The sequence below is a fragment of the Coffea arabica genome, chromosome 2e (genome assembly GCF_036785885.1).
Source record: "Coffea arabica cultivar ET-39 chromosome 2e, Coffea Arabica ET-39 HiFi, whole genome shotgun sequence".
In the NCBI taxonomy this organism is placed as follows: Eukaryota; Viridiplantae; Streptophyta; class Magnoliopsida; order Gentianales; family Rubiaceae; genus Coffea; species Coffea arabica.
The window spans coordinates 15,076,304-15,103,956 of record NC_092313.1 but is presented as its reverse complement, the minus strand read 5'-3'; the positions used below and the strand labels follow the sequence as shown (position 1 = coordinate 15,103,956).

The following is a 27,653-nucleotide window of genomic DNA, read 5'->3' as shown; positions in this document are numbered from 1 at the left end:
TGCTGTTTAAATCCATAACATTGGAACTTTTAGGCCTTGTTGTCAAATGCTTTTTATTCTTAAAATTTTTCTCCAGCAGGGAAAGGGTGGAATTTTTTTTTTTTAATTCTTAGATTGAGAAGTACCAGTGTTCTTTCTATGCAAGGAAAGCTCATTTTTTTTCCAAGATAAGAGATTGTATGTAACATAGAGAGATCAAAGGCACCTATTTTGCTGCTTCTAATTTTAAGCTTTATGGAGGCAAAAGAAAAAGTGAAAAAGAAGGTTTTGAAATAGAAAACGAGGTCAAAGCAAAACAAAACCAAACAACTTTTTAAAATAAAATACTAATTACACGATTATAGTCTAGGTGTTCCGAGTCATTTGAAAACACGATTAATTGGAATTAGAGTCTCATCCCAGTTAAATTCTGTAATACATGGTGTAGACTGCAAAATCATGCATATAAAGGAATTTTTTTTTTCTTTTTGGTATTGGCAAGAGTTTGAATTGCAACATTGAACTTACTTGGCAATGTTTTTGCTCAATTATCTACCACTAAGTTACCAATAGAGGTGGTGGAGTTTATTATGTACAAAAGAAGCACCATAACCAAAAAATGACAAATACCACCAACCTATTTCAAGCTTTTCTGACGAGGAAAATGGAAGCAAGCAAAAAAGTTTCCAAAGAATGGTTTCCTCAATAGAATGTTACTTTACTCACATTATGATCATCAGCTAGCAATGAGAGCAAAGTGCAAGCTCGAAAGAGGTCGAAGCCTAATCAGAAGTGCAGTAACAGATTTTCTTTGTGGGAATGGGACCACGAAACAACTTGAGATGTAAACATTGGCCCATGGATGGTGACCATTGAAGGACATCAATGCAAAACCTAATTCCGTAAATGCTATAGAAGCCTTAAACTCTATGCTCACAACTTCTTACCTAAATTTGAGCTTTTCTTTTGAAGTGCAATTCCTATTGCATGTTCTGTCTTAATCCTTCGTTTATGGACTTTAGCACCCCCCCCCCCCCCAAAAAAAACCCAAAAAAAAAGCTTCATGCATATTATGTTGTTTTCTTGTGTGCAATTGTTATATATTTTCGCAGACCTCAGGGTTTAGCACAAAGGTAATCCTAGCACATTTTGGTGGAAATTTGCTCCTAACAGGAACAATTTCCTAAGTTAAATCGATTAGAAATTGTTGTCAAATGCTAAGTTGCAAACGACTCAAGCAAACATCCAAAATGCTAATTAGAGGACGGATTAGTAGTAGAAACATGAAAATTTGTAGATTGGTGGAAATCGTAATTTGTGTGTACATGTTCACTGCACTGGATTTCACGAAAGCATTTCCAAAACCAGAATGTGGTCCTTTAGGTGAAAGTCCAACATCTTGCTAAATTTGGTGAACAAGATGACTGGTGTTGATTTATGGTTCTCCATCAATCAATTCAAGGCTATAACTTTTTCTGGTAGGCAAGGTCCCCCAGCTAGAGAGTTGTGTTGAAATTCTGTTCTTTAGGCCGTCTGTATGTGAACTGGGAGATAGAGAAAACACTGCTTGTTTCTTAATTATAAGGTTGAAAAATGAACTTATATATCCACCAATATTAGATCTATCATTTGATGTGGAGCCATTAATAGGGACATAAATAGAGTGAACCTACCTTGAACGATGTACAAATGAACAGATGCATGAAGTTCTTAATTAGGTTTGAGTAAATATTGATTATTTATCTTGAGGTGCTAAATTGACACCCCCTAAATTCACACTTTTAATGAATTAATGATTTGTACGATCTACATTAAAACTTGTATAAGATGTGATTTACCATGGAAGAGTGCAAGTGTAACTTATTATCCATGTTTTATATGTTGGCTCTAGTGCAACCAAAGAGGAAATTGGCTAATAAATCTTATGAACAAATAAAACAAGTTAAAGCTAGATTTGAACACAATAATCATGAAATAAACAGTTAAGTACAACAAAACAAATTACAACAAAGTAAAAAAGTAGGCAACAAAACAAACTTGATGTATAGTGGTTTTTGCAATCCCCTTGAAGCCTTCATTCTCTACCCAAGCTCTTTGAGTTTAGTATCTTTACAAGCTGCACTAGCTTAATTTCTTACGCTTAATGCCTCTCCAATCGAATGAGAAAAAACCCTTGCACAATTGGCAACTGTTGTAGAAATCAGCTCCAAATGAGTACCCTTACTCTAATTGAGTCAATCTTTATACTCTCTCCATAAGAAACCTCGTTAACACTAGTACAACAAGTTTCAATCTACAAAGATTCTCTCAGAGGTAGAAACAAGCTCTTGCATACAATAATTTTGATTGCTTTCCTCTCTTGAATGCTCTCGAAATCATTTTCCTCAAAACGGATGAGACTTGGTTTTTATAAGCTTGGTTCCTCCAACATTCAAAAAATTCGTTGTTGGGGCCGTTGGGGGGATTGGATAGTTGAATTCGTGTGCTTGCATCTGGACATGGAACCGAACAACCTCCAAAACGATTTTCTTTTTTGTCTTCAAGGAGTTCAAATAGCCGAACCTATTGCTTCATACAAAGTATGCGTCCGACAGATGACAAAAATCCATAATTTTTTCTATTAAACAAATATGGTCTAGTGATGCATTGCTCTCTATGAAAAGAACGTTATTGGTTGCCATGAATCTTTAATGATGTGATATGATGCTAAGCCTAACCTCGATAAATACAAATCTAGGATACCAATTGTTAGACCTATTGTCTAAGATGAAATTGGCTAATAAACCTTATCAACAAATAAATCAAATTAAGTCTAGAGTAAAAAATAACAATCATGAAATAAAAAGTTAAGCACAACACAACAAAAACAATAAAGTAAAAGAGTAGGAAGATAGAAAAATAAACTCGATTTACAGTGGTTTGGCTTTTTTCTTTGGTGCCTGAGTCCGCGACCCAAATTAAGCTCTCGAGTTTAGAATTTCCACAAGTTTCACTAGTTTGATTTGGTCAACTGAAAGTTATTTCAACCGGGTGAGCGTGAGACAAAGACTTTTGTACTATTAATAGCTCTTATACAATGAGAGTTAACCTCGCTCCTATGAGTATCCCTACTATAATTGAGCAAGGATTTTACTCTCTCTATAAGAAACAACAGACTAGCACAAGAAGTTTCAATATACAAAAATTCCCTCAAATAGTAGATGATGAAATTAAGTTTTCAAGTAAAATAATTTTGTTTTCTCTTGCATGTCTAAACAATATTGTGGCACAGGCATTTTTCTCAATATGGACGAATATATCTTGGCTTTTATAGGCTAAGAACAACATTCAAATATTTTTGAAGAAACTAACTGTTAAAAATTAGCCATTGAGGAGATCAGACTGCTGAACTCATGTGCTTGCGTTTAAACACGATAATCTTTTATGTCTTCAAGGAGTTCGGATGGCCGAACCTATTGGCTATTGCTTGCGTTCGAAGTATTTCTCCAAGAATATGACTTGTTGAATTCCTTTCATTCTTCATGTGCTTCTTTTTATTTGCAATAACACTTGAAATTAAATATACACAAACTTGTGCTTCCTTTATGTATTTAGAAACTTTCAAATAAACCATTAGTCATCTTTCATTATTCATTTCTTGTTATCAAAACTTAGAAGACAACACTAACAATAGCGTTTTCATTTCACATATCTTTATAATATATGATGACTAGCAACACTTATTATTGATTAAGGTGACAAAAATGATAAGAGTACCAAGAATCCTTAGAGACATAATAAACATCTCCCAAAATACGCATCTACACAATTCTTGCATTCGCCCCAAGTAACAATTTCGTCGCAAGTCAAAAGCCATTGCGAACAGGAAACTAATTCATCATATACAAGAGGCATGATTTTGGAAAGCAAAAGAAGAAAATTCACGCGGGGCACTATAAGATACGATAGCTGAAAAAGCCCTGAACCATGGAAAAGTTTTTAACAACGTACCTTTGAAGAATATACAACAGAGACAGTTGTACCGTGAATAAATAAATGCATATTTAGTGAAAAGATTAGTTTAAGGCCTTCAGGACTAGAAGCATTAACATCAAGATGGGGCCAAAGCAATTTATCCCGGAAAAAGATATTAATAACCCATTTGAAAAAAAAAACAAAAAAGAAAGTTGTAGTCCTCAGTTTATCTACTTGAACGTTTCTATTTCAGTCCAAGTATATGCTATTGTATCTTCGTATAAAGCTGATTTCGTTTAGTGGGCTTTTGCCTCCTTTCCAACTGGGGAAAACATAAAGGATTGTAGACCCCAAACTGATTATTTGTATTTGAAAGAAAGAAGCCAATTGAATAACTTTAGGTGCGGGTTCCTCAGTGATAGTTAGCACTGACTGTGTAGTTCCCTCAAGTCTTTACTTGAAATTGTTAAGGTTTTGTTCATCTATAAAATCACTTATCGTTTCGGAAAAAAAAAAAAAAAAAGAATAACTTTAGGTGAGAATCAGGCAACCCATTTTTCACTATAATTTGTCTCAATCATTTAGGTAAGTAAATCTTTTATGACCATTTGTTGCCTTGGATGGTTTAATTGACCTTACACCATTTTAGTTCATGTTAGTTCTTGAGTTCAATATTTACCTCTCCCTTCTCTTAGTTGCCAGATTTGCATCCCCTCCCCTCTTTCCCTGTTTCCCAACCAGTAATAAAGGCCTTGTAAATTTTTAACAAATTTATAATCTCCAATCGACTACGCCATTTGGATTAATTGCACGGTATAGTTGGGTTAAAATTTATCAGACATTGTGCCAATTATGTAAAATGCACACATTTGCTTCATTTCTACAAGAGAAAAAGGTACTAGCTCACTTAAATATATCAAATATGCTTTTTGAACAAAAACCGAGATAATTTTGAGAAATTTCCCAGTAGAGTTTTTATGCATTTCACTTAGCACCGATGAGGTTTCTAATGATATATACATTTACCTTCCCTATTTTGATTTTGCATGTAATGATAGGTCATAATTTGTTGCTAAATTTATAATTATTTTTCCCTAGATTTTAGCCAAATGTTATTTTAATTGATTGATTCTACTTATATTTGGTATTTGGTACTAATTGCAGGAAGGTGAAGCAAAAAGAGATAAAAGATGTTATTTTTCAAGAGTTTTCTAATTCAAAATGGAGTCTACGTGGATTATTGACGGAAGATTAGGAGGAAGTTTATTTGGTTTCAAAAAGTTAAAAATTAGGAAAATCAATTCTTTCAATTTTGTGGCTACCAAAAGGAAAAAGAGGGAAATATTAGACTCCTAGTAGGTCTACTTGGCTTGGCATGAATTTCTGTTTGGCTTTGCTATGTAGGGACCATCGAGAGAAAGCCACGGTGGTGGACCTTTGTATTTGGACTTTGGCTAATTTGGACTAGAAACAAAATAGCATTGTAATTGGTCTTGATTTTGCTCCTTTAGCCGACCGAGAAAATAGGAAAGGGAAAGCCGGATCCGCGTGATTAAGAGTTGAAGGCAGCAACAAATTCGGGAGGAACAATTCGGCTGGCACTTAGGTCTTTGTACTTTTCCTTTTTAGCCGACTTTGGGGAGGACAATTGCTTTGATTTTGATTTTCATCTTTTACTTTTCTTCCTTGGCCGATTTGGCCAGGAACAATTTGGTAAGATTCAGATAGCTTTTTCGCAAGGTTGTTCTCCATTAATGGAGGACTAACCTCCTAATGCTAGTCAAGGGGACAACTGAAGATTTGGTTCAACAATGACTGTGAGATCTAATTTATTTTAATTGTTTCTTCCATTTATTGGTATTCATATGTTTCCTGCTTTTAACCGTTATAGCTCGTGTGGATGATTGATTAGTGCGCAATAAGTAATTATTCATAGAGGCTATTTTGCTAGATAGGGGTAATTGAATCCGTAATTGTTAGTTACCTCTGTGTTAGTAGCAACTGGCGTAATTGGGTTTACGTCAGGGGACCATGTGATCTAGTTTAAATAAACCCTCGTAGCGTGTTTGTTAGCTAGGATTGGGCCTTTCTAATTGATAATGCAATCTAGAAATTAAATCCTACGGTCGTACCTAGGGTTGTTTTTGGGTTAGAGAAATAGTTAACGGTCGTACCTTAACTATCGAGAAATTAAGGAAAGGTTGGTTGTTTATCGCGTGCATGACAACTATAACTGATCTATTAATAAATGTTGGAATTATTTTTGCATCAATGATCAGTGCATGACCCATTTCTGAAGTGTACCCTTGGCTAGAGTTTCTCTTAATTATTTCTTTTAATCAGTTATTTTCTGCAGTTAATTTATTTAGTTAGCATTTAATCCAAGAACCCCCCATACTTTGGATTCTAGAAGAAACGAATTATCCCCAATCCCTGTGGATTCGACCCTACTCACCGCTATATACAAAATCTGTATTTTTTTCGAGTAGGTATTTATTATTGCACAGGTTCGGCACCTGTCATGTAACAATATCATAACACATCATGTCTGTGACAAAAATCCATACAAATCTGAGAACTGATTTCCATTTACATGGCCAATCATAATATTCTTATTTAACTTAAAAAAGGCATAGTCATGCAGGTACAAATGAGCAAATTCCAGCTTCATGAGCCCTTTTTTCTGCATCTATTTGCCCTTATTTCATTTTAAAATGTTACTTCACTTTATTGTAGTCTAAGTAAGGATAAGCGGGAAAGAATATTTTGTACAGAGTTTTTTTTTATGAATTTTGTATATCATTACTACTAAATTGGCTCAATTACAAGAAAGTTAAAGTTAATGGAAGTGTATAATCAAAAAATTCAATGGGCTATGTGCAATTGTTAAAAATTTCAGGGGCGGCTTCTGAAATCACTCCTATCACATTTTTGTCTACACAACCCTTTTCTCCACTTGGACTTTTATCTTCTGATTTGGGCTTTATCATTTTCCAGGGTTCACTTTAATATTTAGAGGCTGCTTTATACCCCAATAAGTAAATAAATAAATAAAAGCCGACATAGTAAAACAAACTTCCATTTCCAAAGCAAAAGTCTCGGAAGAACAAAAAACAAGCACTCGTTAAATTCCAAAGATTGTGTACCGTATAGAATTTGAGTAAATTTTATATACACTGTCAATGTATACATATCACGGTCAGATGGATGACACATGAACAAATTTTGAATTTCACGGTCGGTATATTATATATGTAATATATATAATAATATAGTGTATATACTGACAGTATATATAAGATTAATTCATAAAATTTTCCCAAATGTTTTAGGCCATGTAATGTGCTTCCTTACTGATCACTATCTCAACAGACCTGTCCCCATCTCAATAGATAAAGGGAAACATAAATTTGGCTATTAGTTATCTCAATAATGAGCAGCTTTATGCTTCTCCCATGTTCCTGTTTCGACTTATAGTTACAATCTGAGCTACTGCAGCAGCAACTGCACCTGCTGACAGTTGTGGTCCAAAATGTACTTGAATTCAAGACAAGGTTTGGGACCAGAACTACATAGAGATGCAGACACATCTCAATAGACAGAAGGCAGAGGAAAAGTGTGCCCTTAATCATCATAGGTAGTATCTTCCATGGCCATACCAATCGATAAGGACTGCAAGACCAGGGCTTGAAAGAGCTTAGCTGGCTTTAATACTTTGGTTCCTAATAGTGGATCCTGCTTTAGTGTAGATTTCATCGTGCTATGGCCATATATCAAGAAAAAAAAAATCATATCCTTGTGATTTTAAGTTCTGATGCCAATAATAAATTCCTTGTGTTTCTCAAAAAAAAAAAAAAAAAAAAAATTCGAGCCATGATGCAAGTAATTCTGCGTTAATGAACAAGATTTTGCCGAAAATTCATACTAATGAAGAGAATACGGAAGTCATCGACACTGGGAGTGAACTCAATGTCACTAATAATCATCAGGAGATGTGAACAAAATATTCTAAAGGCCTTGTGCGGTACAGATAGCAATCAATCTCTTCTAACTTTGGCTGGAAATTCTCATAGCAGGAAAAAGAAGTAAAACTGCATGCTTGAGCCAAGACAAAAGTATACCCAGATGACCTAAATGCTGCTGGTAGATCGAGAAGAGGGATCTAAATCTTTCTTCCACATGGCCTCCACTCTCTGGAAACATTTCAATGGTCTGACCTGTACATTTAGGCACACATTATCAATCATCAGCACAATGAATGAGTGAAAGACTACCTCATCTGCATCCTATATTATTAACAAGTAGATAGGTTTCCAGCCATTTTCGAGGTTAGAAACGGATTTTTTGCAAATCAAATTGCAAAACCCCACCTAACAGCCACTTGCTCAATAACTAAGGATGCAAAATTAAAAAAGTATAGACATGCAGTAACGCAGACACAAACAACAGACATCTAGACGGATTTGAAGAACAGCCTGACCTTCCAACGACTTCGGTGCCCAAATTTGTTGGAGATGATTTCCAGCTTATGAATTATTTGCTCAAATGTTGGTCTATCTGCTGGAATTTGGCTCCAACATTCCTCAATCAATCTGCACAAAGACAATTGGAAATATAAAACTTCCGCTACTAGATAATGCAACACAATCTGCTGCAAAAAAATATAATTGCATCACGGAAGAAACAGAATTTTGGTGAGGAGATACAAAATTTTCACAAAAAAAAGTTCCAAGAAAAAAAGGACAACACTTTTTGATAGAAAACGAGAGGAAGATTACATTACACTTTGTCAGGATATTTGGTTTTGGCATTTCTCTATAGTTGCAGGGATAATAATAATAACATCTCTTTCACATTTAGGATAGTCTAACAATGAGCACAAAGAAAGGTTTAGAGTTTTTTGAAAACCTCGAAGGTGCATGACTGCACCTGCGATATCTCAAAATATTTCCCAGTGCAATTGCATCACATAATATCTCAGCAACTAGTTGCAACACACCAACTATATTCTAGGCACAGCTCAAGGTTGCACAGAGCGGAAATAAAGAATAAATGCCAGTGAAGACGACCAAATGCACTGACAAAGCATACCAGGAACACAAAGAAAAGCTTAGCGTACTGCAATTCAGAGAATCTGAAGACAGTCAAAAACATTTCAACCCAATAATGCTGCATGCATCATTTGAGGAGAGAGCTATCTTATTAGCACAAGTTTTATGTTTGAGAAGAAAAACTTACTCTTTTATTCCATGGGCATAAAACTTCGTTGGGGCTTTAAAAGGAGGGCGCTGTTTCGCGGCATATAAATCAGGAACTTCACCTGCTTTCTTTGTATAAAATGGTGGGCATCCTTCAATCATCTATGGTAGAGAACATCACAAAGATTAATTTACGAGACTGTTTGTGACAAAGAAAATTTGTCTAAATAGTCAGAGCTTACCGAGTCAATGAACGACAGATAACCCAATAAAATAGTGCAAATAATTGACCAACTTGTCCTCCATGGGAGTGATAAAGAAATTGTGCTTCAAATTAGTTAGCAAAAGGTAGTTTGTAAAGTTCTCAAACAGATTCCTTATTTTGATGGGGGGAAAAAATAAGTGACATCAGACAAAAAGGAAAGTAAGACATGCTAGAAGAGGAATCAACAGACTCTGTTTATATTTGGGTAATTGTAAGAGTCGTTATGCAGACTTTACACAGGTATGTAGCAAATTAGCCCTTCAAAAACAAATTGAGCTCAAGAACAAAGGATGAGACCTATATTTGGGGTGATAAGAGTGGCTACGCAGAGTTTACACCGGGATGTAGCAAACTAGCCTTTCAATAACAAATCAAGTTCAAGAACAAAGGATGAGACTACCTCTTGTAAAATTAGAGCAAATGAAAAAACGTCCACCTTGGTATCATATTCTTCATCCCTGAAAACCTCAGGAGCTTCATATCGGCCTGTAAAAAAACCAAAAAAAAAAAAAGTTAACTAAATAATGGGCTCATCATGTAGGTCATCAAAATCAGATAACTATGCTGTTTGGATGGAAAGCATGCTCCAGATGTATATTACATCCTACTGGGCAGATAAATAACAAGTTATATTCAGTCTAGTGGCTCATCAATTCAAAGTACACAGACTACCAAAAACTCTCATCTAGTGCTTTTCTCAACGTGTAGCAAGCAAGCATCTATGAGAAGGAAATCAAAAGTCCAAAAAGCAGCACTCACAAGAAACTTCATGATATGATAGAGGCCTATCTTCTTTAACCCTTTTGGCAACTTTTAGTAGCTTGGTAACTCCGAAGTCTGCAACTTTGAGATGTCCAGAATCATCTCGCAATATGTTTCTGTCATATTACGTGTACACAACGAAAACAATAAATTCAAACCAATTAGCCAAATGTCTGGATGTCCAAAGTTCAGCATTTTTTCTTTGCATATGAAACTGAGAATTTGAGGAAGAGAATATTACGAAGGCTCCAGATGTCGATGAATAATTGCTTCTGGTTTAGTTTCATGTAAATAATTCATTCCTCTGCAAGGCCAAAGGTAAAAGAAAGTATTCAGATCCTGCTGCAAAATCAGAATTATCACTTTTTTCACCAATAACAACTTTTGATATCCTGAACAAAATTAAAAAGCTTACTCAAACAAATCAAGCAACAGCTATCAACTTTGCGACTTTCATGTAGATATAAAGAAAGAACTTTTGTACAAGAACAATAAATCCAGCAAACATGAAGTACAAAATCCGAACAGTGAAAAAATAAAACCAAAGTATCTCTCCACACAACATGATTTATACCTATGGGCTTGTCATATTATACAGATGCTTCTACGCTTCTATCCTTCCACACTTCAAAGGTTATAAATAAAAAATCAACTCTATCGGCCAAAATTTTGGCTGAATTACATGCACGAAGTTGATTGGCAATTGAGCAAAGATTATAGGAAAATCTTTCCAGGATCTAACAATTAAGCATAACAAGCAGCTCTCTGAATAATGTTATAAAGTACATAGGAAAAAAAAGAAAGAAAATAACCATGATCACTACCTCCAATGGCAATTACTACTTATTACTACTTAACACCAGATACGTCAACAGACACCAATCCGAGATTCATATTTACTAACCACAGATCCATCAACAGACACCAATCCCAGATTCATATTTACTATTATGTACCATATGTATGATGCCAATCCAAAATTTGATTGCAAATTTAATTATCATATGAATTATGTCATTGATGTACAGAAGATAGAGTACATTACATACCTTGCAATATCCAACGCATATCTGAGAGCTATAGTAGGTTTAAGGGCTCTTTTTTTCTCCAACAATGAACGCAGATCACCCTGGAGGTGCACAGAGATCAATATCGAGCTAACTATTCTAAACATTAGTCACATATTCATAATGCCATAAGATTATTTGCTTCATAAATTAAATATCTGCCACATTTGAAATCTCTTTAGCAAATATTCAAAAGACTAGTTAAAGAACAACATAACTGTAATCTATGATATCCATATTTGATATGTGACAATGCCGTTAATGTGGTTACCTATGCGAATGGAGTTAACTGCATTGAAAATTACATTTACCACATTAACTGCATTGATAGCGTAACCCAATGCATTGATATATGACAATGGATTGATTAAATACATCTATCAGTGCAGTTAATTTCAAAACCCATATCACCCAGCGATAACAATCATTACGACATCTTGAACTTCAACAATGGATAGCTAATTATTCTTCATTGTAGTTAACTTTTGGACTGTGGTAACCTCCTGCCACCGAATTAGAGCACAACATAATACCAAAAATAGGATTGTTTTGGAAGTTGAAAATCATGTTATTCACAAAATCCATATCATCTATGAATCAGATAGGGACAGAAATCTAGAAGTGGAAAAGTTGCTGACAGAGTGTCTCTCCATCATCCTCACCACCTACATGCTACCTTCTTCCATACTAGACAACAGTGAAAAACAATTTGTAAACATGATGTTTGAGAAGAATAATGACAATTATTGGATAATTAATATAACCAAGCAAAATGCTCAAGTAACTTGTGCAAATCCATTTTCTACATATTTTTGTTATCCTGTGACCACTAAATTGCTGTACGCTCAAGATGCTGATCACTGAAACTCATATTACTGCAATAAAGTACCAAATAAATTGATAAGCAGGATAATGCTCAGAGATGTAGCTGACCATCTAATTTATGTTCATTAAAAAGTAACGCATAAAAGAATTGAAGCTCCTTTCTAATAAAAGTTGAGCTTCCCTACTAAAAAGAAGAAGCATCCTTGCAACAGTAATTCTGTATTGGCAACAAGAAAATTTGTAAAGTCAATCTTTAAACTGTGAAAGCTATTAGGACATGAAAAAAACAGACAAAAATTGGCAGAGAAGGAGCAAAAAAGTATTTAATCTGGTTTCAAATTGCATTCATTTTGAAAGTATTCCAGGGGTCAAAAGTACCTTTGGAAGATATTCTGTCACTATCATCATGGGGCTCCTTTGTGTAACAGCACCAAGAAACTGAACCAAATTTGGATGTCTTAACTTCTGAAGCAAAGCAAGCTCATCTCTAAATGCCCGCCTGCACAGGTATTAAACATTCACAAATTTCATACAATTTATAGAGAAACGCAACTGTATAAAACGAAAAATATCAAAAACAACAAAAATATAACATAAACAACTCACACTTTATCTTCATCAGAGATGACTTCCTCTCCAAACTTTTTCACTGCAACTTTTGTTCCTCGCCAGGAGGCTTCTTCGAAAGTTGTTCCCTAACATTTGCAACAAACTTTCAAGCATTAAGTAGCTATTTAAAGTATCTGTCAAAATGTTTCAATATCATTCTACCAAGTATTGAAAATGCTTAATACACAAAAGTTTCAATGTATACTTATTGGAAATTATTGAAGGTCTCTATTTCTGACAAGTTTACATAATTAAAGTTACATTTCTTCCTGATTCCTCTGCTGCCACACAATCTGAGAGTCCTAAACATACATATACCATCTTATGATACTGATAAACTGCAATATTATATCTGAAACTAATAAGTAGTTGACAGTCTCCAACAAGAATATAAAACCTTATGAGTCCAAAACTCACAGACTCACCATCAACCTTCCCCTCAAGAGTTCAAAAATATTTAAGTTGAGAACAACGAATAAAAGATCTTGTAATTACAAAGATAACAAAAAAGAACACTTTCAAGTCATAGAGCCACTTTACATCACAACTCCAAGCAAAGTTTATTAATTGTCGCATACTCTGTAGTTTTTTTCTGAAGACTATAAAGCGAAATAATGTTCTCTCACAATGGTTAGGAAGAAACATAATTACAGATTGCTCCAACACAGATGAAAGCTGTACTTATCCTCACTTCACAGCTCAAACTTTTAATTGGACACACGACGCCCTAAAGTTTTTCTCTGGCAAATGATAACACTTTCCTATTAATTTGCAAAGAAAGCTTTAGAATAGAGGAAATCCTCCCATTACATCAAAACAAACACTAGTGTTCTATCAACACTAGAACTATACATAAAAAATCAGAAATAGAACAAACACAAGTATAATGATGCCCCAAAGTTACTAACTACTGCCACACCACACCTCAGACATTTATCTTGGGCACACAATCCCAAATTACCCTCATTTCATACACTATCCATGAAACTAGAACAACACATGCATGCATACATTGGCACTCTTCCTTCTCAGGGATCAAATTGGCATCAGTTCTTCAAAATTGCTAAAAATAGCATATAAACGTATAGGTTTTCATACTTCCATCAATAGTGTGGGTGACTAAGGTGATTGGGACCTTTTGCTAACTTCAAGTTATAAGTTCTCCAAAATAAAAGTAACGTTACAAAGTGAGAATCAATCAAAACATTAGATGTGTAAAGTCAAATTGGTCCTGGTCTTGTGCCAAAGCCCTCAATCAAGTTCCTTGATATCCTCAACTTGACAAGGCCAAAACCACTCAGTCTAAGGATGGAAGAATAGCACTTTATAAGTAGATAAAGTAGTTATAGGTCAGATTAATAACATAGCATAACTGTGAATTCAATTTTGCATCACATAATACAGAATATTTAAGGGAAAGTAAAACAAGAATGAAGGATTCACTAAATGAAACCAAAGAGTAATCTATTACCTTCTTTATCTCAGCACCAAAAGTGAAATCAAGTTCTTCAGGATCAATCTCGTATTCAGGAATTTCACGATAATTTTTGACATGCATGGGAGCCATCTAAATAAATGTATCCAATAAGGAGAATCCAAACGTACAGATATCAGTTAAGTGTATCCTCTTATAAAGACCCAAAGTAGAGGGCAGGGACTGGAAAATCAAATGACATACCAAAGGCTTTGCACCATGCTTCTCCAATAGTTTGACCACATCATGATTTTTGTAATGAATAGCATCTGAAAGAGGCTGTTAAACCAAGACGTCATTGTTGTGAAAAAGATAAACATACAAGGTGAATGAGAAAGATTCAAGCTTTCAGTTAGCCATTGAAACTAAGGTCGACGTGAAACACAGAATTTAAGGGAAGAAAGACGGCAGACTGTTAAATGATATTCTTCCAAAAACTATACTACACATAGTGCGATGGTTAATATCCCTCTTCCCTTCTCTTCTATTGCATCAATCCTTTTCTGCCTCATAAATACAAACTAGAAAGAGTTTTTACAGCATAATATAATGGTATAAACTTATGTATGAAACATATGAACACGATGCTCAGAAGCACAGTTAGGAAGCATTTGCACCTTAAATTTTGAATACTATCAGACACTTGAAGATGTCATCATCACAACCATCAGACAGATTATGGATTATTACTTTTTCTGTCTCCATTATTTCTTATGGCAAACAAACAGAATCAACTCTGTCCAAGGAATGCTAGCAATCTACATTTGGCTTCAACTGATACAACTACTTGACTTGAACAGATATTTACTACATTTTTTTCATTCTGAATTCCAAGGGACTCCATGCACCAACTGGTAGTAATGGTAAGTCATTGTTCAAGATCAACACAAAATGCACAATATTTATTCAACTCTTTCCAGTTATTATAAAAAATTTAGCAAGCCTAACTAAAGGAATCAATGTTCTAAACAATTCAAAATGACTCCAGAAAAAAATAGAATAATTCAACATAACAAGAGGGCTACTATCCAAACAAGGAGACATTTTCTGCAATTATTCCACACTGATAATGCTAGCTTGTATACCCAAGTCTTTTATGTCAGTTACCAAGTTAAGATATCCAAAAAAATAGTAATAAATGCAAACAATATACCCATCCAACATGAAAGCATCACATGACAATTACAACCATAAAAATATGAAACAAATATGGCTTAGTTCTGTTCAGGATTTGATGGCATACCGTGCTGCCCCACCGATCTTTGGGGTCAACTTGAGCCTCATTTTCAATCAACAACTTGACAACATTACTAAACCCCTGGCAAGCAGCAACGTGTAATGCTGTCCGGTCATCAATATCCCGGAAATTTACATCGACACCGGAGTCCAAAAGCTCCTTAATGCCATCCAAGTCACCCTCATTGGCAGCATACATAAGCCTCACCCCTGGATCAATATCCTCCCCGTTCCATTCCTCTTCTTCATAATCCTCCTCATCATCATCACCTTCCCTCTCCAACTCATCACTCCACCTTTCTGAAGCAAGTGATGATTGCCTTCCTAATGTAAATCTCACCGACGTTTTTGCCTCCATTTTCAAGAAAGTGGATCACTAACTCGATAAACTAAAATTCAAATATTCCAATTTCAATAAAAATGATCAACACCTGAATAAGCTGAAACCCCAAAATCCCTATATCAAGAAAAATTATCAATAGGTGAACAAACTAAAATCCCCATAGCAAGAAAAATGATGCATAAAAAAATCTATAAACAAAATTCCTAAAATTCGTATATCATAGAAAAAAATATCAAGAACTCAACAAACTAAAATGCCAAAATCTCACAATCCCAATATCAAGAAAAATTATCAAGAGCTCAATAGAGTAAAACTTCAGCTTCAAGAAATTGATCAATAAAAGAACTTTAGGTAACTAAGGCCCCAGTGCAAAGCCCTGAAATTTCAAGACTTTTAGTACTTCAATTTGAATATGGGATTTTCGATAACTATGGGGGAAGCAGGGAAAACCCAGAAATGGTTTGACTTTGAAAGACCTTTTTTTATCTGACAAGCAACAGCTACTGTATGGGAGGGATTTTGAGGTGGTTTTTTCTGTTTTTTCCTTTATTTTTATAAATTCTGGATCATCATTGACTGATACAACTGCATATTGTGGATAGTAAAACAACTAGAGAAAGTAATATATAACAAGGGATCAGTGAAACGACCTACTTTGAAGTGGAATGGTTTCTAGTGTTTGTTAAACTTTGACGACAAAAAATGGGAAAGGACTGAAGGAGTGAGGAGGAAGACACGTGAGGTCCTCGTCCGAAGGTAGGAGCGTGAAGGGAAGATTCAGGTCGCTGGGAAGACTTTTTCTGTTACGCGCCTAGTCGGTGATGGATTGAGCCAACTTGGACGCTGACGGTGGTAAATTGGTTGTGATTGGCGAAAGGTATTTTTTTTATGGAGTAATTATATTTTCCTCCCCTAAGGTTTGGCAAAATTACTAAACGAATTTTGTAGTTTGACTAAATTACATATAAACCAAATTTATGCTAGTAGAGAAATAAGAAAATTGTCCCCTACAAAAGAAATATACATTTCCTTCTTTAAAGGTTTGTTTAAATTATAAAAAGGAACATATAGTTTGACAAGAATGCAATCTAACATTACAATATCCAACTATTTTTAAAAAAAATACCCTTAATATGATCCAAGAAAAAATGAAAACCAAATTTTAAAAAAATTAATCACTTACTACTATGAGAGGCTAAAATTGATGTTTGCTAAATCATAGAGATATAAGTTGAACATTCACCAAATCACAAGGAAAGTTTTTTGCATTTAACCCAAAGATTTACCCATAAGTAAAGAATTTTATAAGTTAGCCAAACTCAACCCCGTTTGGCAAATGAGTTTTTTGAGTGTTTATCTAAAATTTTACTGTAACTTACTGTAGAAGTTGTAGGAAAATTTTTTGAAATATGTAAATTTTGAGATATTTTAAAATATATAGTTTAAAATTTTTTAAAAATTTTTTGATGTTACTATAGATAAAGTTATTAAAAACTTATAGCAGACAAACTTGATCGAAAACTTATTCGCCAAACAGCCCTCAAATGTAATTAGTTGGTTTTTTTGTATGGTCTTTATAACTCATCAACTGACTGCGTAGGTTCTGTAGGAAAGCTTTTTCCTTTTTCTTTTTTCCCCTGTAGAGTGAAAAGTGGGAAGAATTTTTGTTGTGGTTGTGTCTTAATAACAAAAGCTGTCAACCGCGTACAGGTATAGCTGCTGATGGGGAAAAAGTATGCCTTGTGACGCGCTGGAACACGCGCTGAGATGACAAAGAAGCCGACAAATATTCCGATGTGGAAAACCAACGCAATGTCTACTCCTCGTTTGGAGATTTATTTTCTTTTTCGTTTCTTATTTTAGTTTTTTTTTTGGTGTAACTCAAAAGTGAACCACCATACTGTTTGAAAACTTCAATTTCATGAAACATCCTTTGTCTTGTAATTTCTTCCCTTGTCCATGGAACATTCAAGGATAAAAATCCTGGTGAGTATTTTAGGTGCTGGGTTTGAGCTTGAAGCACGGGAGAACATAAGAACTGGCGGAGGAGGTCTTGAGAAAAAATCAGCAACCACATATTATCTTTTCCTTTGATGTGCTTAACGTCAAAAGTGCACTGTGAAAACCAATTTGACCACCTGAGAAGCTGCAGATGGGGCACTGCGTAAATTGAAGCATTTTTGGGAAGATGCTCATACCCATTTCTACAAGGAAATTATGTGATCTGAGATAAAAAGAAAACTTTTAATCCCATATTTTAACGCAAGGATCTTCTTGAATGTAGAATGGTAATGTTGTTCTGCTTCTTCGAATTTCCTGATAGTTTCCCGACTCCGTCATCTTCTTCTAACAATACTGCTCCCCAGTATTTGTCATTGGCATCAGTTTGGAGCATCAAGATCAGTCATAACATCCTGATCCCTCTAAATCATATACCTGAGGATGTGGTAAAGCAAGCTCAAATAGATGACAAGATGGAAATTTCTCTAGAAAAGATGACAAGATGAAATAGCGACAATGTGAGGAGGTAGAGACAGGAATTTATGAAAAGGAAGTCTGTACAATCCAAAACCATGTAATGCTGTATTCTTGGAAGGATGAAATCACGGTAGTATTAGGTAGCTTGGGCACCCAAACTTTGTGACTCTTGGGTTTCATATCACACTATTTATGAGCATGGCCAAATTTGCTACACAGTTTACACACAGAACAGCAGGAACCGATTCACTCTCTACTCTTTGCACAATCAGTTGACCAAATTCATTGATCAAGGGAAATGACTTAGGCAGAGTCGAAGAAGCGTCAGTTTCCACACATACTCTTGCATGCAATAATCTGCCTTGAGAAGCAGTAAGCTAATCTATACAGAGAGGAATTCCTACAAAGCTAGCCAATTTGCTCAAGGTATCCTCATTGAATAATGAAATTTGATGTCCCAACTAGGTACTTTCTTGATCTCCGCCGTCGAGAAATCAAGTTCAGGAGACCACTCCTTTAGGTAAAGCATTTTGTTGAAATATTGCCAAGGAGAACCTTCATCTTAGACCCCTCCGATTCAAAGTTAAACACAAAAAAACATACTTGTTATTTTTCCCAAATTCCTTCCAAGTGGTTGAGACAACTTTTTGCATCACAGAAAATGGAGGGTTATGCCCAAGAACAAATCCTACCAGAGCTGTTTTCCACTTCTTCACCCCATCCACCACCTCTTAGGCAGAACTATCACCACAGCTTGTTTCTGGAAGGTCACCATCGCCGAAGCCAAAACTTTCAACAAAAGTCTACCATTCTTTAGCTTAGTAGTTTTCACTTTGCACTACATCAGCCCAAGATGATGGACCAGTACGAGAACTTTGTTCCTCCTATGGATGCTTTGTGTCGTAGATAGGAGTGAAAGATGAACCAAACTACTCTATATTCAAATCTAGTGTGACTCCGTAAAAGCTTTTTCACCAACTAATCAAATTAAACTTAAATAACAATTGGCTTTTGATAAATTTTCAAGTTTGGCTCAATTAATATATAAGTAAAATTTACACATAAAAAATTCAAGCTAATCGAGCTTGCCTCTAGCTCGGCTCGATAAAAGTTCAATTTGTTTAGACTCATTTACATTCCTAGGTGTAGATAGAGTTAGGAAATGCTTCGAAGAAATTTTCCCTCCGCCTAGATCTATCACTAGCCAACCACTCCACCACACATCCATAATACTAGGACGAGGCAGATGCCTTGCATCGGACCCCTCAAAGTTATTTTATCAAGAGACTTACAATCAAAAGAAACCCATTAAAATCGATGCAATGGAGAGTAAAAGTGTTCGTGTAGCGAGTGAAATCAACAACAACACAATGAGAAGACCAAAAGGAATCAAAAAGTAGACAGCAGACAGGATAGAGATTCGAAATCAGTAGCAATCTGTCCCCAGAGCTTGGAAAGCTCCATTGATTGCGAACATGGAAGAAGCGTATTTTAGCAATAAGTTTTCTTCTCATAGCATGCGTTAGCACTTGTTTTCTCTCCATTAGGCATGTCAATGGGCCAATTAATATCTAGATCAAATTGATTTGCAACTTCTGCTTTCATGTTTACTCACGGGTGTTCAAATTTGTTTCATTTACTGGCAAAAAGAGCAACCTACATATTTTGACTTCTCATTACAATTAGGAGGGTCCTAAACTGTATTGAAAAAAATATGTTTCATAGGAAAAAAGATTCCCAGACCTCATTCATCTATACTTTATATGTCATCCTGAATCCAATGCAAACCCTAGAATAGTGCTTGCTAAGCAGTAAATCATTTGACTAAACTAATGGATATAATCTAGGCCCCAAAGCTTGTCTAATAGCTGTACCACAAAGACACAAACTTGACATTAACAACGTTATCTTATAAAAGTGTGGAACTATGTATGTTAGGAGATGTTTAAGATAGCAATTACTCGAAAGTAAACTTGCATCAATTGAAATAAAGTTTCCTCAAGGGAGATCAATTACAAATTCATGAATGCCTTTTTCAATAATTAGAAGGTAATGATTTTGGCACTCCACCAAAATCTCTAGGCACTTTTTTTTTTTTCTTAATGAAAATAATATAAACAAATACAATATTCTAGAGCACGAAATTACCCCTCTACGTATATTACAAATTCACAATCCTCTGTAACTTGCCTCTTTAACTCGATCTCACTTTTCACTATCTTGCACCAATTCTAAAATTTTCTACTACTATAAGTGGAGGAGAACCATAATGACGATGAATACACCCCATTGACCTTGTTTGGCTTTTGTTCGGGAGGCATTCACAATTCATTTGCGATCATGTTTGCAGTTTAGAAGCTGTCTATTATTTAGGTCTTGTTCATTATTCTGTATGTCTCTTCAATTCGCTCTTGCTTTTCCATACTCTTGCACCAATTTCTAAAATTTTTACTATTATATGTGAGACCTCATGATTTGTCTGGCATCGGTGGGAAGGAAAGGACATGTTACATGGATAAGATTGGCTTGGCTGATAGGCTATTTAATAACTTGAATTAACTACTTTGAGTTTGTAGTTTTGCTAAAAAATTATTATGCCCAGACTGTGGATTTAAAAGGAAAATTCTAATAATAATCTTTAGGTGGAGTTTCACGGTTTAAAACATGTTTAGGGTTTCTTGTTTTTTGGAAGTTTTAAGATTTTGTAGTAGAGGGCTCTCCATGAAGGTAATGAAATATGATCATTACGTATGAATCGGAGTCTTTTTGGCATTTAAATTGAGTAGAGAAATTAGGTTGTGGATGTTATATGTTATTTTGAAAGGGTGGAGTGCTTAAAGCTCTTCATGGTATGCCAAAATCATTGGCACAATTAGAAACTTTAAAGACAAAATGGGACTTAAAAGTTATAACCAAATGCATCAATGCTTTTTACAACTGTAACTTAGAACTTTGAGAACAACTTGAAATTTTAGCATTCTTTGTTTGTCAAATGAACAAGAGTCTTCGATAACCTATTGCCAAAGGGTTCTTTCTTATATTGGAATCATGGTTCTGTGTACCCATGAAAGTTCACTAAAACTACACTTTTTTTGGTCAAAGCAAGCTATTTATTTTGAGGAAAAAAAAAAAGAAGAGGCTAAAACGTTTCACCAACAAATTCATTTTAGGAGTAAGCAAATATCTGGAAAAGACTAAAAATTTCCAATTAGGCAGAACAAACATACGTGCTCCTGTATAAAAGAAACGACCCCATATATAATGCATCAATTATTAGTAGAGCAATGTGAACGAGAGAATGAAGAAAACAACAGCAAATATACTGAAAAGATAGACGGAAAGGGCAGCAAATTATGGATGCCAATTTAAGAATAAATATAGGTAGGGTACTGAAACAATGCAAATTGAGTGGACATGTAGGAGTTTTTCTCTCTTTTTTTTACCCTGGAAACATACAAAAGAGCAATGAAATAGCATTGAGTATTAGCATTTTCAACAAGATGACATGATATAGATGCACAATTTGTTGCTTTTGTGTAAACTAGTTCAATGATATGTGCGCATTGCTCCACTAGTAATTTGGTGCCTTGTACATGTGGTCGTCTAAACAAACCATTTTATCGCTGCAGATTCTTTCATGTAATCAAGGAAATTTGGTTTTTGTTCTCGATCTTTTGTCCAAATAATAAATACTTAGGCCCTGTTTGATAACCAATTCAGTACTTAAATTTAATGAATTTAAATCTTAACATATTCAAACAAGTTTGATAACCAAAAATTGAACATCTGAATTAATTAACATTGAATTTCCTAGACAAAACTTGCTCTCAAAATTAAGTGATAAGTTGTTCACTTATCATTGAATGTGATATGCACTTAAATATATTAGATTTGATATTTAACAATTTAATAATTTAATGAATTAATTTCATATTTCAGTTTTATCAAACGCACCCTTATAGAACAATGAAAATAGACAAATGAGTTGCGTGATGCTAGGATGTGTACTTACCATAACGCTTTTCAGTTATTATCCAGCTCATGCAGCATAATACTACCATATTTTTAAAAAATCCAAAGAGTACAATAGTGCACTTATTTAGTCGGAGGTTCATCCCCCAACCCCCATACAAGCCCCATTAGACTCCCCTTCCCCCATAGTATAGATTAGTATAGGAGTAGCGTAGATTGTTGCCGTTGCTGGGAAAAAAAAGTTATTATCCAGCTCATGCAGCAAATAAATCCTACATTAATCAGGCAAGCTGTTGATCTAATTGGGGCAATACATACACGTGTACACAGATTGAGTAGGATTTTCAAGAAAAACATATGGAATAAAATTATTTATCATTGCAATTCTTTTGAAAAAGATTGCAAGCAGAATGAAATTTGGCCATGAGAAAGAAACTAGAGTCAGAAAACCCTTTTTTGAGTTAATTAGTGTGACTAGAAGAAAATTTGCTAATTGTTGTTATTCTCTGCATCTTCCTTGTGGCCTCAGATGGCTCTCCAATCTACTATCAGTAGATCTTTTTTATGCCTCCAGGTCTAACCCTCCACAAGAGCCTGTCGTGAATATTAATCAGAAGATATGGAGGATATGTGCCACAGAAACAAAGATATGGCAAAGTCTTCACGTGATATTCATGATTAGAGATACGATGACAGGTCCTTTTTATCGATGGTGAAAAAGTTGATAGGATAATGTGCTTTCTTTAATGTCGAGTGTCCTCATATTTTTGGTACCTTCAACTCATGTTTATCAGGTCTGGATTTTCATCTGCAGTTATATGAGGATATAGTTTCCACATCAATTAACTTAGTGGGGTGAATTGGATGCGATTCTCTTTAGGGAACTGAAAAAAGTGATACATTTTGGATAAGCAACTTTTTCTCATTCTCAATAGTTGATGAAAACAGGTTACGTTTTCAAAGAATGCACACATCAAATAAGGGAAAATTGTCTATAAAAGAAATCTTCACATTACTTAAAATCCTGTAAAAAGCAAGCCATAAGCAGCTTTAGGCCTCAAAGATTTGAGTGTTTAATTGTTTGTAAATTCAAAAATCCTTTTTATATCAATTCTAAACGCCAGGAAAAAAAAAAAAAGGTACAATTATCAATGCATTTCGAAGTAGAAATTCTAAATGATTGGCTCAATTATACAACAGCTTGGCGAGAATGTAAATACGTCCTCACCGTTGACATAGGATAATAAACAAGCTATGGTTTAATCTGAGGGCTGAATGCAGGAAATTCTGGTTTAGTTACATGAAAAAAGCTAAAATGTCCATGTTGCAACATGTAAGTTGATGCAGATAAGGCACAACAGGACAATGTGGGGCAATGATTTGGGGTGATTTAGATTTTAGATTACAAATGCTTTGGCCTGACTTTACCAGGAACATTCTTCAATCGTTTTCAATCTGCAACAGCATGCAGCTCACCATCTCTAAGCTTCTATAAATAATTTCATGCAAGATCAATTCCATTATGCAACAGCTTGCTACTTTGCCAGTAATTTAGCACAATACCTCACTATAACTAACATATACTTGGCCTCTTCGAAATCCGAAAACCTTGTACAACTAGTCTCCGTTCACCTTGTTCTTGGAGAGATGGGCATGGTTAAAAAGTTGGGGTCTGAAAATCCTGTGGTTATCTTCAGCAAAAGCAATTGTGGTATGTGCCACACCATTAAGACACTAATAAACAATTTTGGGGCAAATCCTAAAGTTTATGAGATTGATCAACATCAAGATGGTCAGAAAATGGAAAGGGAACTGCTACGTCTAGGACAAGAGCCAAGTGTGCCTACTGTTTTCATAGGCAAAGAGATGATCGGTGGCTCTGATGAGGTGATAGGCCTCAATGTCAAAGGCGAGCTGAAGCCACTGCTTATAAGGGCCAAAGCTATATGGATATAGAGCTAAATCAGAGAACTCGAGATCAGGCTAGCAGAGAACAGTAAGCGGAGAATTCTTGTTCCCCAATACATAAGGTTAATAAGCTTGTTACCTAATGAGTGTAATATCATAGAACTGGCGTACTATAGAGTATAGACCTATTTTTATCAGAGTTTCAGCAGCTGTCCTGCATTTCTGCAATCCTGCATTAAACTCATAAAACAACTAAGTAGTACGAGAACAATCGATATTTCTCGTCTACTTAACCATCTATATGTGAGAAATTACTTTCCTGATTATGTAATTTGCTACTCTAACACAGGGACTGAGACATCCTGATCCATCAACTCTCTGCGTATTTTTTGTACTTCTCTACATTTCGTCTACTTAAACATTACATAGTCACATGATCTTAGCATTGAAATATGGAAGAAACGCATGGTAAAGGTGATAAGCCCACTGACTACCAGGAACTAGCAGAAATTAGGTTAGATGAGGAAAGCTGACCATGATCAGATAAGCAACCTCATAATTCAAACACGAACAAGGCATAAGACTAATCTAATAACTGATGTCTCAGAAATATCAAAGATTTTAGAAAGTAAAAGGTAACGAGAACAGAAAAGCAACTAAATGTGGAAATTGTACAAGGAACTTGGAAGAAGTCATAGATCATAATCGGTGTTCTGTAAAACCAGATTATGATCTCCTCTCACTAAGGAGGGCTTGTAACTAGAAAGCTTAAACCACTGACTAGTCCAAAATCTGGCTTGATTGAGCAAAAAATGAGATGCTTTCCTACAAATTCACAGATATGAAAGCCCATTTGACCAAAATCATTCCCTTCCTTGCTCGCACTTAACATAAATGACTTAATCATGCAAGACTTTGAAAAGAAAAGAAGATCCACCGTCCACAGTTTTATTGCCACCCTACTCTCTCGATGCAACCCCCAGCTGGAGCAAGGCAACAGGACTACAGGACTGTGCAGTTGCCACTTCGCAAAAAGTAACTAAATCCCATTCTTTTATACACTGTCTTAATCCAGGAGTATGCAGCTTCAGAGAAAAAGGCAGCAGAATGACAAGAGTCATTATTGAAATGTTAAAGATGCACCTCGCTCTCCATAAGCAACAGAACATCAAACAATAACAAAAAAATGATTTAAGAAAAAACGGAACACGGAATAACTCCTTCCCTTTTAAAAGAGAATACTAGATTTTAAGTATAGAAAAATGAATTCTCTGTGGACAGTATGAACCAACAGTTAAAAAGTGCAATTCGACCTACATGATAACAATTGATTCACAATCATCACTCAATCATTATGAAAAAGTAAAACAGATGCCTAATATCTACAACATCGATGCTCAAACCATAATAATTTGGTATCAAAGGAGGGAAGGTATAAATGATGGACAAAGCCACATGTAGAAACTAGCTGGCAATCCAAGAGAGGTATGAGTAGAATAGCAAAATGGCTTTCCAAGTTGGAAAGACAGAAATGAGAAAATCTGAAGGCAACACCTTTGGCCTTAGTGCTCCAAGACTTTGATCTTTTCAAGACAGTTCTGCATCTGTTGAAGGATGTCATCTGTTGTTTGGACTTGGGCCATTAACTTGTATTGCTCAAACTTCAATTCGTCACACTTCAAAGCAGCTTTTTTGCAAGCATTGATACTTCCTATTTGGAGGACAATAGTAGTGCTGATTAGTACTAAATCAAGCATGATAGGATGCACATGTCAGAGCTGTGCTTGCAAGATATCTTCCCAGCTTCCACATGATTTTAAAGTCATAGAAGGGAAAAAAGAAACTTGTAGATGCATATAAGAGACAGTACAGAGAAATTAAGAAGGCAAATGCCAAATAATGAATTTTGGTTCCGACTACACTTCTAGCTGGTAAAGCCAGAGCTTTCACGAGATTTTCAGGTCAAGCATCTATAAGATTCAAGTGTATTAACCAAATTGAGTTAGTGAAATAAATTCCCAGCAAGGTTTCCAAAAATGATCTAGACAGGACATGATGCATTTGGTCGAACAACTTATGACAAAAGATCATTCTGCCAAAATAAAGAGAATAAGCATAAACTCCTATGGTGTGCAAGGATACCATTAACCGAAAAAACATAGAACAATAATCCTCAGCATCCATTCTATTAGAAAGATTGTAGCTATTCTATTTTACAAAGTTATCCTCAACATATTTAGCTACTTCAACAAACAACAACATTTCAACAATGAAATGATTTTGAAGCTGTTCTAACGCACCGCTTATATCAAGTAAGCTGAAAGTCACAGGGCAATTCCCTATACTCCTAACCATGGCAATTGCAGCCCAAACTTTTTGATGATCCTCCCTTGAGGCTCTGATGATACAGAGCTTTGTAATAGGATTCACGTATTTTACTGCAACAAAGACAATAAAACTAATGCACGTTATTGATGAAAACAAGCAACATGAGTAGACAACACAATTGTATTCTCTAATCTCCATTCAAGCACTTGCTCAACTGAAAAGTAAAGCGGCAACAATGCTAACCTTGAAATGAATTAAGCGACGAGGCCAAGCCACATTCACCAAAATTCGTAAGAATGCTATCTTTGATGGCTTTGGACAAATTAAACTGAGTAATAATAATGGGTTCATCAGCTGCAAGGTCTTTATTTGGATCCAGAAACACCTCCATCACCAAGTATCTATTCTTAAAGCCCACCATAACTGTTCACAAATTGTTCACCATAAAAAATATTTTAAGCCAACTACCGATAACAATTTGAAAAAAAGAAGTTGAATGCCTTTTTTTGAAAAAAGTTGAATGCATTCCTAAAAATAATAATCCTCAGAAACCCTTTTGAAATCAAACACCCCCAATGCTGTTTAGGATTGGTGTCATACGGCACTTGCAATTAATGGGCATTCCTCATTGGACTGAAAGAAGCTATTTACAGCATATAAATCTGCAGGAAGTAAAACATCGAAGACAAACGCCAATACCATTGTTCAAGTGAAACAATACTATTTTAAGTTACTGGAAAATCTCCAAGAAGTGCTAATTGAACAATTTTCACCCCATTAAAAGGCTGTATTCATGTGTACCTATCAGAATAAAACATGGAACAAAGAAAATTGACCAAAAATTCACAGAAAATAAAAGAAAGACAGGGAAGCAAGTTGCCAAAACAACCTTTAAACCCCAGAAGGAGCCTTGGGAAGCCTCTGATTGGAAGCTACTGAACAGATTCTAGTCAGTTTCCGAAGTGGGAGTAAAACCTTTGGGAAAGAACGCTTTCTCTCTTTTTTTTTTTTTGGTCGACTGGGGGTATCCTGGTCAATTGACCAGACTAATCCCCTAGGCTGGAAGAGCGCGCCCCAAGGATTCCAGCGCGGTACAGGGAGAGAGTCGACACGGGACCTTGCTCCTGAAGAGGAGGCTACTGTCGCACTAACCCCCGGGCAGGAAAGAACGCTTTCTCATTGGTGTATTTTTTGTGCGGAAGAGGGCAGGTAGACAAGGTAGGGAGAACTTACTTTTGGAAAATGATGAATTTGG

General features: G+C 35.3%; 3 protein-coding genes across 9 annotated transcripts; 1 reads left to right on the top strand and 2 right to left on the bottom strand.

Annotated features, from left to right (window-relative positions):
• Positions 1-7,839: 7,839 nt before the first annotated feature.
• LOC113731123 (serine/threonine-protein kinase 12-like) lies at positions 7,840-16,530 on the bottom strand. Of its 6 annotated transcripts, none has more exons than XM_027256210.2 (13): positions 16,367-16,530; positions 15,377-15,758; positions 14,338-14,412; positions 14,131-14,226; positions 12,657-12,745; positions 12,429-12,549; positions 11,208-11,287; positions 10,400-10,462; positions 10,156-10,274; positions 9,797-9,882; positions 9,172-9,293; positions 8,414-8,525; positions 7,840-8,150 (listed from the first exon to the last, which is right to left on the bottom strand). In XM_027256210.2, the coding sequence occupies exons 2-13, from the start codon at positions 15,725-15,727 to the stop codon at positions 8,064-8,066; spliced, it is 1,401 nt and encodes a 466-aa protein (XP_027112011.1). In that variant the 5' UTR covers positions 15,728-15,758; positions 16,367-16,530; the 3' UTR covers positions 7,840-8,063. The 6 variants fall into 6 exon arrangements, with proteins under 6 accessions (XP_027112011.1, XP_027112009.1, XP_071935287.1 ...); XM_027256208.2 differs by having other exon boundaries at positions 15,377-15,826; positions 16,367-16,505; XM_072079186.1 differs by having other exon boundaries at positions 9,833-9,882; positions 15,377-15,826; positions 16,367-16,505.
• A 7,279-nt stretch (positions 16,531-23,809) lies between these two features.
• On the top strand, positions 23,810-24,118 carry LOC113729705 (monothiol glutaredoxin-S2-like). The gene has a single exon (XM_027253957.2). The coding sequence runs from the start codon at positions 23,810-23,812 to the stop codon at positions 24,116-24,118; it is 309 nt and encodes a 102-aa protein (XP_027109758.1).
• Positions 24,119-24,662: 544 nt separating this feature from the next.
• LOC113731122 (probable ribonuclease P/MRP protein subunit POP5) lies at positions 24,663-27,579 on the bottom strand. 2 transcript variants are annotated; one of them, XM_072079183.1, is made up of 5 exons: positions 27,288-27,430; positions 26,642-26,821; positions 26,371-26,508; positions 25,625-25,781; positions 24,663-25,155 (listed from the first exon to the last, which is right to left on the bottom strand). In XM_072079183.1, exons 2-4 carry the CDS (start codon positions 26,817-26,819, stop codon positions 25,633-25,635), a joined length of 465 nt encoding a protein of 154 aa, XP_071935284.1. In that variant the 5' UTR covers positions 26,820-26,821; positions 27,288-27,430; the 3' UTR covers positions 24,663-25,155; positions 25,625-25,632. The 2 variants fall into 2 exon arrangements, with proteins under 2 accessions (XP_071935284.1, XP_027112008.1); XM_027256207.2 differs by lacking the exon at positions 24,663-25,155 and having other exon boundaries at positions 25,365-25,781; positions 27,288-27,579.
• Positions 27,580-27,653: the final 74 nt, after the last annotated feature.

Bases quoted from the DNA above. Each gene is read 5' to 3' on its own strand.
- LOC113731123 (XM_027256210.2), bottom strand. From the start codon at position 15,727: ATGGAGGCAAAAACGTCGGTGAGATTTACATTAGGAAGGCAATCATCA. The intron at 10,275-10,399 runs GTAATATTCTCT...GTAATATGACAG, and splicing joins CATCGACATCTGGAGCCTTC to AAACATATTGCGAGATGATT. The intron at 9,294-9,796 runs GTAGTCTCATCC...TCTCTACCATAG, and splicing joins TTGCTCTAATTTTACAAGAG to ATGATTGAAGGATGCCCACC.
- LOC113729705 (XM_027253957.2), top strand. From the start codon at position 23,810: ATGGGCATGGTTAAAAAGTTGGGGTCTGAAAATCCTGTGGTTATCTTC.
- LOC113731122 (XM_027256207.2), bottom strand. From the start codon at position 26,819: ATGGTGGGCTTTAAGAATAGATACTTGGTGATGGAGGTGTTTCTGGAT. The intron at 26,509-26,641 runs GTTAGCATTGTT...TCTTTGTTGCAG, and splicing joins GTCGCTTAATTCATTTCAAG to TAAAATACGTGAATCCTATT. The intron at 25,782-26,370 runs GTGCGTTAGAAC...TCCTCCAAATAG, and splicing joins CAGCTTACTTGATATAAGCG to GAAGTATCAATGCTTGCAAA.